This window comes from Gastrolobium bilobum, unplaced genomic scaffold (assembly GCF_033153095.1).
Source record: "Gastrolobium bilobum isolate Gb01-03AN ecotype WA unplaced genomic scaffold, APGP_CSIRO_Gbil_v1 utg25654, whole genome shotgun sequence".
NCBI lineage: Eukaryota > Viridiplantae > Streptophyta > Magnoliopsida > Fabales > Fabaceae > Gastrolobium > Gastrolobium bilobum.
In genome coordinates, this window is record NW_026896382.1 from 74,026 (window position 1) to 86,328 (window position 12,303).

General features: G+C 36.9%; 1 protein-coding gene across 1 annotated transcript; it reads right to left on the reverse strand.

The window, feature by feature from the left end:
• Nucleotides 1-2,255: 2,255 nt before the first annotated feature.
• Nucleotides 2,256-6,414, reverse strand: LOC133299477 (uncharacterized). The gene is made up of 7 exons (XM_061498940.1): nt 6,286-6,414; nt 5,672-6,180; nt 5,144-5,558; nt 4,771-5,037; nt 4,127-4,627; nt 2,587-4,000; nt 2,256-2,482 (listed from the first exon to the last, which is right to left on the reverse strand). The coding sequence occupies exons 1-7, from the start codon at nt 6,412-6,414 to the stop codon at nt 2,256-2,258; spliced, it is 3,462 nt and encodes a 1,153-aa protein (XP_061354924.1).
• Nucleotides 6,415-12,303: the final 5,889 nt, after the last annotated feature.

A 12,303-nucleotide genomic window follows, 5' to 3' on the forward strand; every position in this document is an offset into this window, starting at 1 on the left:
TGTCACTTATTTTATAATAAAATTTTAAAAAAATGGTATGGGTACTGAAGACGAGGAAGTGGTAAGAGTATGTTTGGATTTTTTTTTAAGCTTAATGCTACTCATAAGCTAAAGCTAAAAAAAGCTTAAAAACTATTAGGTGATTATTTAAAAAATTTAGCTTAAAACTTACTTAAAAGTACATATTTCAAAAAAATTCTTTCTCTCTATTTCTATAGCTCTTCATTTCAAAAAAAAAAAAAAATACACACAATTCAAGAAAACTAGACAAGAGCTTAAAAAAAAAGCTTTTTCTAAGAGCTTTTGGCTTTTAGCTTTTTTTTTCGTTATAAAAAAATAATTTTTCATTATAAGAGTTTTTCTCAAAATTTATTTGACTTAATTTCTGCTTTTAAGTAATTCATAACTCAAAAAATAAATAGAATACAAACAGAGACTAATACATGAGGCAGCTGTTACGTATGGGTTCGAGTGGTTTATACCCAAACCACAGGAAAAATGAGGAGAGAGAGAAGTCTTCTACTCATTTATAAGTTATAACTGTATCTAAAGCTTTGCAAGTTTTTTTTTTTTTTTGTATAACAAGGAAAATAAACGAACTACATATCAGAGACCATTCTGGGCCAAGCTATGCCCAAGTGATCCCTTCCAAGTAAATCTATACATCCAACAGGAGGATAATCAAAAAAATGTGTATCCCAGCCAAATCTATAAGCTAGACTTGCAAGGTAATCAGCTACTCCATTTCCCTCCCTCTATACATGTGCTAATTTCACCTGCCAATCAAAGCCAAGAAACGTATGCATTTTCTGAACCAGGAAAGCAAGAGGATGATCAGCTGGGCAGCCTTCCTTCACCAGTTGTAAAGTAGTCTTTGAATCTCCTTCCAAGATCACTCTTACAAATCCCCTTTCCCAGGCATATTGTAAGCCTAAGAGCAGACCCCAAACTTCAGCTTTAATCCCATTCCCCACACCTAAATTCCTTGTGAACCCCATTATCCAACAACCTGAATCATCTCTCAACACTCCACCACAACCAATGTTCCCATTCTGCATTCTTGTTGCACCATCAACATTAACCTTTATCCATCCAGGGGGAGGAGTGCTCCATTGAACCAACACTTTAGATTTAACTGCCTTAAGAATACCAGCAGTCCTATACAACTTGTTTGCTTCCTTAAAATTGGAAAAATACATACAAATTTTCCTGGTAGAAGACTCCTCATTCGAGCATTGATTTCGAAAGACAAGCATGTTTCTATCCTTCCAGAGGGACCAGCAAATAATGCCAAATAAAATACATCCCTTCTTCCCACATAAAAGGCTCCTTTTCTCAATCAAATTCACCTGTATCCATTCTGCAAAAGAGAGATTCATGAACTCCATCCATTTTCCTGGACTTATGAATCTTCTCCAAATGTCTTGAGCCCATCTACAATCCCTCAGAACATGAGCACAACTCTCAGGTAAAATACAGCACCTGGGGCATAAATCAGAAGTTGCTATATGCCTTTGCACTCTTTTCTGGTTTGTTAGAAGGTTCTCCCCAAGGGCAAGCCAAAGGAAAGTTTTAATCCTGGGAGGACCTTCCCATTCCCAGACTGAACTCCATCGAATCTGACTAGGCTCAGAACTTTCCCTATTCAGGCTACAAAATGCTGATTTAGCGGAAAATTTCCCATCATGAGATCCATCCCAAATAACCATGTCATCTCTATTCAGTGGATGAGGAGGGCAAATACCTGCCACAGAATTCAGGGCTTCAGCTGAAATGAGACCCTCAAGCAATTGCCAATCCCAATCCCCATCTGGTCTTACCATACGAGCAGTATCAGCATCCCAGGAATCTGCAGGTATGTCCCGAATAGCATGATTCTTCAAAGGTCCAATAGGATTCCACTTATCAGTCCAGAAGGAGCTTCCCTTCCCATTACCTATCATGATCCTAGACCCATCCATGACTTGAGGCCAAACCCGAGTAATGCCTTGCCACAGGTTAGAGACCCCAGCCTTCTTCACTATATTGGGGATGAGCCTATCTTCCACCTTATACTTTTGTCTCAAAACTCTGACCCATAATGCATCCTTCTTGGTAAGCATCCCATGGGCCACCTTCATCAGACAAGCGTTATTTGTTTGCCTCAAATTTCTAATACCCAAACCTCCATCACCTTTGGGTCTACAAATTGCACTCCAAGGCAAAGCATGAATTTTCTTGGCCTTTCTATTAGATCCCCATACAAAACTCCTCATTTACTGTTCAACAGCATCGCAGGTACCCAGGGGAATAAGTGAAGTTTGCATAGCATAGGTAGGCAAAGAAGCCAACACTGATTTTGTCAAAACCACTCTACCAGCCATTGATAGGGAATTTTGCTTCCAAGCACTAAGCTTATTGCTAGTCCTTTCTAGGATAAATTTAAAGGTATTCTTATTCACTCTCTTATGCAAGATGGCAATACCTAAATATTTACCTAAATCTGCAGTGGGAGAAAAACTCATAACCTGACACAACTCTTTCCTCCTAACATGATTCACATTTTTTGAGAAAAAACCCGAGTCTTGCTCCTGCTCACTTTCTGACCAGAACCAAGGCAAAATATATTGAGTGCTGTAGAAACCAACTCAGCTTGGTCTAAAGATGCCTCCATGAAAAGAAGCAAGTCATCAGCAAAGAAAAGATGGGATATGGGAGGGCCTCTCCTTCTTAACTTTACAGGCTTCCATTTTTTCTGATCCATCAAAGAAGAAATCATATGTCCCAACCTTTCAATACAGAGCACAAAAAGATAAGGTGAAAGAGGATCACCTTGTCTGATCCCTCTTGTTGGCTTGAACTCTTCAGTTTGAGCCCCATTCCAAAGCACATTCATGGTGGATGTAGACACACAAGCCATGATGAGATCAATAAGAGTCCCAAGAAATCCAGCCATCCTCATGGTTTCTTTTAAAAAATCCAAACTTACTCTGTCATAGGCCTTTTCAAGATCAACTTTAATTGTCATCCAGCCTTTAATACCCTTCTTGGCCCTCATAGAATGGAAGATCTCTTGAGATATTATAATGTTATCTGAAGCTTGCCTTCCTTGCACAAAGCTGCATTGATTTGGCATTATAAGCTCTCCTATGTACTTCTTCAACCTGCTTGCCACCACTTTAGTAACCACTTTGTAAATAACATTACAAAGAGATATCGGTCTGAACTGACCTAAAGATTCTGGATTTTCAATCTTTGGTATCAAACATATCAGTGTTTGATTAATTAGCTCAACCTTGGCAGGATCCTGAAACACCTCCCTTACAAACTGAATAGCCGATTGACCCACTTTTTCCCACTGAGATTGAAAGAAAACTGCATGCAGTCCATCCACACCAGGGGCTTTATAGGGCTTCATACTAAAGAAAACATTCCTAACCTCCACCATATCAGGGATAAGGCCTAGCTTCTCCCAATTCTGATCTGTTATAACTGGAAAATAGTTCTCAATGCTCAAATTAGATACAGGTTGGGCCTCTACAGAATAAAGATTCCTGTAAAAGTCAACTTCCATATTCTTCAGTCTCTCAGGATCTTCCTCCCATACCCCCTCATCATCCTTCAAAGCTTTAATTTTGTTTCTCCTGGCTCTAGCAAGAGTAGCAGAATGAAAAAACCTAGTATTTCTGTCTCCATAAGCCATCCATTTGCATCTAGAACGTTGGAACCATGTCAATTCCTCTTGAACATATATTGTGTTCAACTCCTGCCAAAGAGACCTATGCAATCTCTCCAAAGCTTCACTAGGCTGTCTACACAATTCAGCCTCTAAACCCCTCATTCTGTTCTGAATCTTATGCTTCCTCCTATGTAATTCTTTGAATGTGGTGTAATTCCAGATAGATGCCTCCTTTTTGAACTTGTCCTTAGCATTAACCCAGTTCAAATTCTGATCCCAACAAGAGTCAACCACCTCCCCAAAGCCTTCATTACTCAACCATGCTACAAGAAACCGAAAAGGCTATGGGCCTTCAGTACCCACAGAACAGGAATCATCCTTAAATAATAAAGGCCTATGATCAGAACCATTAAAACTCAAATGGTGAATATATCTATTCGGGTAATTCAACTGCCAAGCCTCATTTACCACCAATCTATCAATTCTCTCCTGAATCTTGCCTCTTTTCCAGGTGAATTTAGCTCCTAAGAATCCTAAGTCCGAGAGTTTGCAATCCCTAAGACAGTTAGAAAATTCCTGCACACTACCCCAATAGATGGCACTTCCTCCTTGCTTTTCACTATCTTCTAAAAGGCTGTTAAAGTAACCCATAGCAGCCCACTCCATATCCATTGTCAGCCCAATGTCCCTAAGGTTATCCCACAGAGAACTCCTATCCAATCTTCTAGGACTGCCATAAACAAAAGTAAAATATTCCACCTTCCCATTTTCAGCCCAACAAAGTCTTGAGTGCACAAATTGATGCTCATCCAACAAGATAGAAATAGTAGTAATACTTTTATTCCACAGAATCCAAATTTCTCTCGAGAAACCAATTGCCTCCCTTCTATAATAGCTATCAAAATCCAAATTTTGAACAATTCTATCAGCTCTACTACCACTAACTCTAGTTTCTAGCAAAACTAGTACCTGAATTTTATTTTGATAAACGAAATCTTTAATAAGAGCAGAAAACCCTTTTTTCCCGCTCCTCTACAATTCCAAGAGCACACTATCATAAAAACAGTATAAGATAAGAGTACCTCAGAAGCAGCCCCTGCACCAAACTACACCAGAATATTGGGCTTCAAAGCTCCACTAAGATTGGTGATATCATCCAACACCATACCATCCTTGCTGTTTGCACCTATCCTTCTTTCATCTCCAATATCATCTGGAGGTTTCTCTTTAAAGATAAGATTCGGGCCTGAGTCTCTGCTACCTCCCTTAACAGGACCAGCCTCCCCTCTATTCTTCCCATAACTGCTAGATGCTTGATTATTGCCCCCTTCATGATTAGAATGGCTCCTCTCTGAGAAGATTTCACTGTTTTGCTCTTGCTTTCATCATAAATCTTCAAACCAGGACTCCCTTTTTTTGCAGGATTTTGCACCATCTGTCCTTGACCAGCCTTCTTTTTGTCTATGTTATACTCCTTATCCTCACATCTAAATTCTTCTTTCCTACTACAATCCCAATAGAATTCCCAGAATCAAGCATTTCTGAATTATTCTGTTTCTGTTCCCCTTTATTTTTATCTTCCTCAACTAAATCTTTCAACAGAGAAAATCTCGATCCAGAAGGTTTACTTAAGTTACCCTGACCTCCAATATCATCTCCAGCTTTCTCCTTCCCTGATCTTTGATCTCTAACCTTTGCCTGCACAGGAGATTTCCTCTTTCGAAATCCCTTCTGAACATTCATCCAATTCCCAAAGCCATCCTCCTCCTCGCTCCGCTCTACATCTAACTTGTTATTCTCTCCCTCATTTATAGCCTCATTACTTGAACACATGAAATCCTCACCAACCTCGTCCTGAGTTTTCCTGAGATTCTCCGGGTTCAGAGTACATTGATCCTTCCTATGGCCATATTGCCCACACAAGAAACAAATGAGATGCAAACCCCCATAGCCAATATAGAGATTTCTCTGCCCAATTCTGAACTTCGATAACAAACTCTTGCTCAAGTCTACTTCAACACAGATGCGGGCAAACCTTCCTCGATCCGTAATCTCCTCATGTTGTCCCTGACCTTAAACCGAAGGGAGCTCTCATCAATCCTCAAAGTCCTCCCCACCATATTTCCCATCCTCCATAAATCCTTGTAAGTGTAAAACTTGCGAGGCACCCCAGGAATTCTTATCCACACAACTAGCTTCCTCACACGGTCATCAAATGGATCAAAATTCGGCCTCCACCTCTGCACAATCAAGTAATGATCTGCGATGATCCATGGTCCCTGTTGTTGAATAAACAGGTAATCCTGTACTTTCTCGAAATCGACCATATAATGGTCATTTTCCAAATCTAGCACTCTGTATTCCACTTCCAGATTCAACAATTTGTGCAATTTGTTCCAGAGGAACCTAGCACCTAGCTTCTTCCCCATCAATTTCACGATCAATGGCATTTTCAACCTCTTGCACTCCTCCAGCTTTTCCAATACATCAAAATAGTAGTAAGGGTTCAAAGGATCGTCTACCTGCGACTGCTCATAGGCCTTAATAGCATCCTCCTCATCTAGTTCATCGCGTTTGCTCTAGGCTAGCCAGTCCTCATCTTCATCTCCTTGTTGACCGTCCCACACTCTGTTGAGCCGTAGCAAGCGATCCTTGTAGGATACCAACTTCCGAGGTTCCCTATGTTGATCGTCCTCCATCCCCATTAAACCCTTCTCGCTGAAGTTCAACTCCATTAGATCAGCCTCCCCCTCCATAGCGCCCACTACCTGAGACGGGTCCTGCATATCCAGATCCACAATGCCTTCTCCCTTGGCTTTCTTAGTATCCCTATCCCTGAATCCATCTTCTTCAGTATTCGGGGGCCTTCCCCCTTTCAGCGATGGCTCAAGAAAACGAACAAAACCCTATCAGAGCACTTTTTTCCTTCTCACGCGCTCACACGCTCACCTCTCGTCGATGATCTTTAATAGCTTTGCAAGTTTTTAAAAGTAGGGAGAAAAACCAAATCCTCCTTTTGTTGCTTTGTGTGTCAATATTGCAAGGTATGTTCGTTTTGTTCTTGCTTGTTGAGTTATTGTTTTATCTTCTTTATATTGATGGGTCTTTGAACTCGAGTTTAAAATGGAATTTTTATTAGTGTATATTTGAATTTTTTTTTAACTTTTCTTCTCCTTATAAGTAGAAGTTAGATCAAATAGATTTTTACTAAAGTTCTTATAATAAAAAGAGCTTTTTTTTATAATAAAAAAATGTCAAAAGCAAAAAGCTCCTAGGAGGAAATTTTATTTTCAGCTCTTATCAGTTTTTCTGAAAAAGGAATTTGAGCTTTTAAGCTAAATTTTTTATATAATCACCAAATACATTTTAATTTTTTTAAACTCTTTTTTAACTTTAGTTTAAAAGTAACTTTTAGCTTAAAAAAATAGGATCCAAACAGACTCTTAGTCTTTGAAATTCTAATTTTTTTCCTTGATGGCTAAGAAAATTTTAGACAATTATGAGTTTTGGCTTGAGTGTGATGATTGATGAAGGAAAATAACATGAATCATGTTAAAAAAATGCTTTTTCTTTTACCATGAAAGCAATGAAAGACAGGTAGTTTTTGCTATTTTATTTCAGATTGCAATGATTTCTCATTTCTTCTCTTACTTGCAGTCTCGCTAATCTTTATAATTATTGATACATATATTGATAACTTTAAATACTGAACTGTTACCACATGTGTGTAGCTCCAAATTGAGTAAGTGGAAAGAGAATTTCTATTCAATTCTTACCAAATACTTTTTTGAAAATCCTGATTTGACTTAACTTGGGATTAGGTATCATATCTGATTCAATGTGAGAATAACAATTATTGAACTTTTTTATAATTCAAGAAGTTCAAGTTTATTTATTTATTTTCTTGGAGAACTAAATGCCCAACAAAAAAATAAAGAGAGGATTACAACTAAAAACAAAGGGTAATACTTTTCTTATGTTGCATAAGAAAAGTACTATCTCCTGCTCAAACAATAAATATGAAAGAGAAAAGAGTTGGAGGTGAGAGAGAAAAATTCTTGTGGCACCCATTTGAAAAATGTGAGTGTTGGAGATAATACGTTTCTTATGTAACATAAGAAAAGTATTACCCAAAAACAAAACAAAGATAAAAAAAAACCTTCGTTCCGCTAGAGCTTTCTGACTACTAGACGCATAATTACAAGCTATGAGGCATCGATACTTCAAAGACCCTGACGTGTCATGTCCGACACTTCCCGACACTCTCGGACACTCCGACATTCCCCGACACTCCAACAAGCGTTATTGAAATTCAAAAAACGGTTCAAAGGTTAAATTGCGTTGACTTTTTAGTTCCAACTGTTAGATTCGTTAGATTATGATTACCATTTTATTGAGTTTAATATAAATATTTGGAATATCTTATGTTTCTTTGCAAAATTTATGAATATTATAAGTTTAGAAACATTTTTTTGTTAAATTATTGAATATTAAAGATAATATATACTACATAAATTAAATATATTATTTAATATCAAAACGTGTCTTAACGTGTCGAAATTTAACATTTTTTAGAATTAACGTATCGGAGTGTCGTGTCGTATCGAGTCACGTGTTCTGTGTCAGTATCAGTGCTACATAGATTACAAGAAAGTCCTATCGCATCCATTATTTTTAAGAGCACTATCATCTGTACAAGCGATTCTTGGAGGATATGTAGTATGCTTTAGCAAGCCGATCTGCGCAGATATTAACTTCTTGGTGGGAGTGTTTGAAATGTACTGTTTAATTTTGTTGCTCCAATTAAGGTTTCTTTTCACCATTATGGCTGATGTGTTGGAAGGAGGATATTTGAGAAAAGGAAAATTTAGAGAAATTTGGGGGAAGAGAATACTTTTTACTACTAAACTCTTGTTTCTTCTTGGCTTGATACAAAATGGTAGAGAACCCATATATTTATACTAGTAGCACCCCTTAACCAATGGCTAAGATTGTCCCATCACAATTCACATCTAAGGGCTCCAAATTTCCTTCTAGAGAATTCTCTACAAACTCCTATACTAGACATTTATTATAGTCTCTAGTTCCAACCATTCTATGGAGATATCTAGAGACACACCTCTTGAATATTTGGGCCATACAAAAAAAACTACTAAAGACTATTCTAGAATTTGGGCCAACTAACTATTAACCCAAAACAAGTTTATTTTTCAACACCCCCCTTAAATTTGATTTTGTAACTCCAAGCAATCTTTTTATCTTGACAAAGTCTTCATTCTTCAGTGGCTTGGTGAAGATATCTGCAGCTTGCTCTTGAGACTTCACATACTTTATATGCACTTCCTTTCTTGCAATGCACTCTCTTATATAATGGTAGCGTGTGTCAATGTGCTTGCTTCTGTCATGGAAGAATGGAGTCTTTGCTAATGCTATTGCAAATTTGTTGTCAACATAAACATTGGTTGGCTCCTCTTGTTTCATATTCAACTCCTTAAGCGAGTTCCTTAGCCAAATGGCATGGCAGACACATGATGTAGTTGCGACATACTCGGCTTCACAAGTAGATAAAGTGACAATAGGTTGTTTCTTCGACATCCATGTGAAAACAGTATCTCTCATGAAGAACACAAACCCAGTGGTGCTCTTTCTATCATATGTGTCTCCAGCCCAATCACTATCACTATACCCAGCAAGTTTATATTCATTAGAAGATGAATAAAACAAGCCAAGATCGATAGTACCTTTAATGTAACAGAGGATTCTCTTTGCAGCTTTCAAGTGTGTAGTAGTTGGAGACTCCATGTAGCGACTAATGAATCCAACAACAAATAGGGTGTCAGGTCTGGTGCATGTCAGGTAGCGCAAACTTCCAACTAAGATTTTGAAGAAAGTAGGATCAACATCTTCTCCTTCACCATACTTGGACAACTTAACTCCACATTCTATTGGGGTGTTGATAGGCTTGCAATCCTCTATCTTGAATTTCTTCAATATCTCTCTTGCATAACCTTCTTGGGTGATGAAAATGCCTTCTTTCTTTTGCTTGATTTCAATACCGGGATAGTACGTGATGCTCACCGGCAAGTGTACCGATCGCATAAGTAATACAGTGATAAGAAAAGTATCGTCTCCACAGGGATTGTGATCGAATATCAAATAATCATTCTTTTTAAGATGGAAGGAATTCAAATAGATATGAAAAATGTTGTTGATATGGGTAAAAATAGGAACTAAAAGTAAAGATGTATTTTTGGCTTAGTTGGAAGTAAAAATGTAAGTCACCAAATCCCAACATTCAAATAAAAATATGAGAAAGAAAGAAGGCAAAATAAAGATAGCAAAATGTAAGTCTCAAATAAATGGACTCCATCAAGATGGGCAATAGTAGATGAATTGTCAAGTCCCCACACTCCTTAAATGATATATTCAATCATCAAACAGGTCATCTTGGTCAAGATCCCTCTCATTAAGCTCTCCTCCATCTCTGTCACCCCTTGTAGAATATCTAATATGATTTTCATATTATAAAAAATTCAATCATTTGAATAATCTAGCAAAAAGTCTAGTTCTACTAAAAGAACTTAGCATCATAACATCAGGTAAAGAAGAAAATATATTAATGTCATAAAGCATCATAATTTGATGTTCGTAAGCATCAAGACAGTTTCATAAATTATGAATAAAGCCTAAATAGTTTATTTTGCAAATAGCCATCAACTTAAGTTTATCTGTAAGATAATAACCATTATCTAGTTTCAAAGAACAAAACCAATAGTCAAGTCATTTACAATGACCTAATCATGTGATATCAAGTTTCAATGAAGAATAAGACCAACAAGCTTCTTAAGAAAACAACAATTTATATGTTTTAATTTGGAATGTCACAATTACTAATTCCTCAAACTCAAATAATCTAGTATCAACTTTGGAACGAGATCATTTAACCAAAAGGATGGTCCAACCTGGTTGGACTGTATCATCAAGTTTGGAATGACACAAGTTTTCCAAGTAAAACCTTTGAATTAGGTTCAAGTTATCTCATCAAGTTTGGAATGAGACAACTTACTCATTTTCAAATTAATCAGCAACCATGAACATCAGTGAAACATATAGACCTTGCTTATCATTTTGGCCAACAAAAGGAAGATTTGATAATTCAAAAAACATAGTTAGAAGGTAAGTAAATGCTAATTAAGACTTGCCTACGTAGTCTTTAACCACATTCTCGACGTTTTTTTGAATAATCAATCTTTAGGCATACCTTTTGTGAAAGCATTGGCCAAGTTATCCTTCGATCTCACATCGATCAAGGTGACAACTTCTTGTTCTCTCGTATAATTCAACAACGCTTGTCTGAGTCTCATATGTCTTCTCTTTGAATTAAAGAAAGTATTTTTAACAACTTGGGCAACTGCTTGATTATCACAAAAACAGGCTTAAAAAATTATTCTTTAGCAAAGTCAAAGGAATATTCATAATCAAATCCTTAATCCACTATGCCTTTTCGTCGGCTGAGGCTAAAGCAAAAAGTTCTGATTCTATAGATGACAATGTAATACAAGTGTATCTTTTGAATTTCTAAGTGATAGTAGCTCCACCTAAAGTGAATGCATATCTACTGGTTGACTTACTATTTTTGATTTCTGAGCACCACGAAGCATCAGAATATCCATCCACAGTTGAAGGATAATCGGAGTAGTATAGATCATAATCTTTAGTACCTTTGAGGCATCTCATCAGCTTATCGTTTGCATCCAAATGCTCTTTACTAGGATTACTAGTGAAATGACTCAACATGCTAACTATAAAGGTTATGTCAGTTGTAGTGCAACTCGCAGTATCAATTAGTTTTGAATACGTTAACTGATCCACGCTTACCAGAATTAACATTGACAAAAGTTAAAAAAATTTAAAAATAAAATTGATCTCATTACAATTTAAAGAGGTGCACTTTATTACCTCACTTCAATAAATTTGTTAAGGGACATAAAGATGATAGTTTTTGGGTTCCAACTGAAGCCAGTGTTAAACTGGACTGGACTTGACTTAGTCCCCCGATGATAAATCGGTACCGATTTTCTCTTTAAACCGGATTTTCAAAATTAGTTACAAGGATTCAAACCCAGCACATTGGAGTGAAGAGCGTCACTTAATACCACTAGGACACCATCACTAGTTGAGTAAAATGCACCATTTACTATATTTATTATATAACTATTAAGTTAAGAGAATTATTTCAAAAATTGTACCATCTCTATGACATTGACTAAAGCTGCTCACGTTTTTTTTCTTTCTGCATATAGACACAGTGCCTCATCTAGTGGCTCTCTAATACACTTAACGCACATCCATCATATGTGTATCTGAACATGATAAACTCCACTTCAGGGCTTTCGCATTATATTAGTTTAAGAGTTTGATGAATCTTATGTTAAAAGGAGATAAGTTATCTCATGTTATAGAGATAAATTTGTGGGCTCCACCATCTGAAAAATAAAAAGAAAAAAAAATGACATAGTTATCGAAGGATATATAGGAGAGAAAGTTATCACATATAGCATAAAAGTAATTTTTCCCTTAGTTTAATCTAATAATTGTTCCAGCGACAATTGACATGTTATTGTTTTTGTCAAAAAGCCCTACTT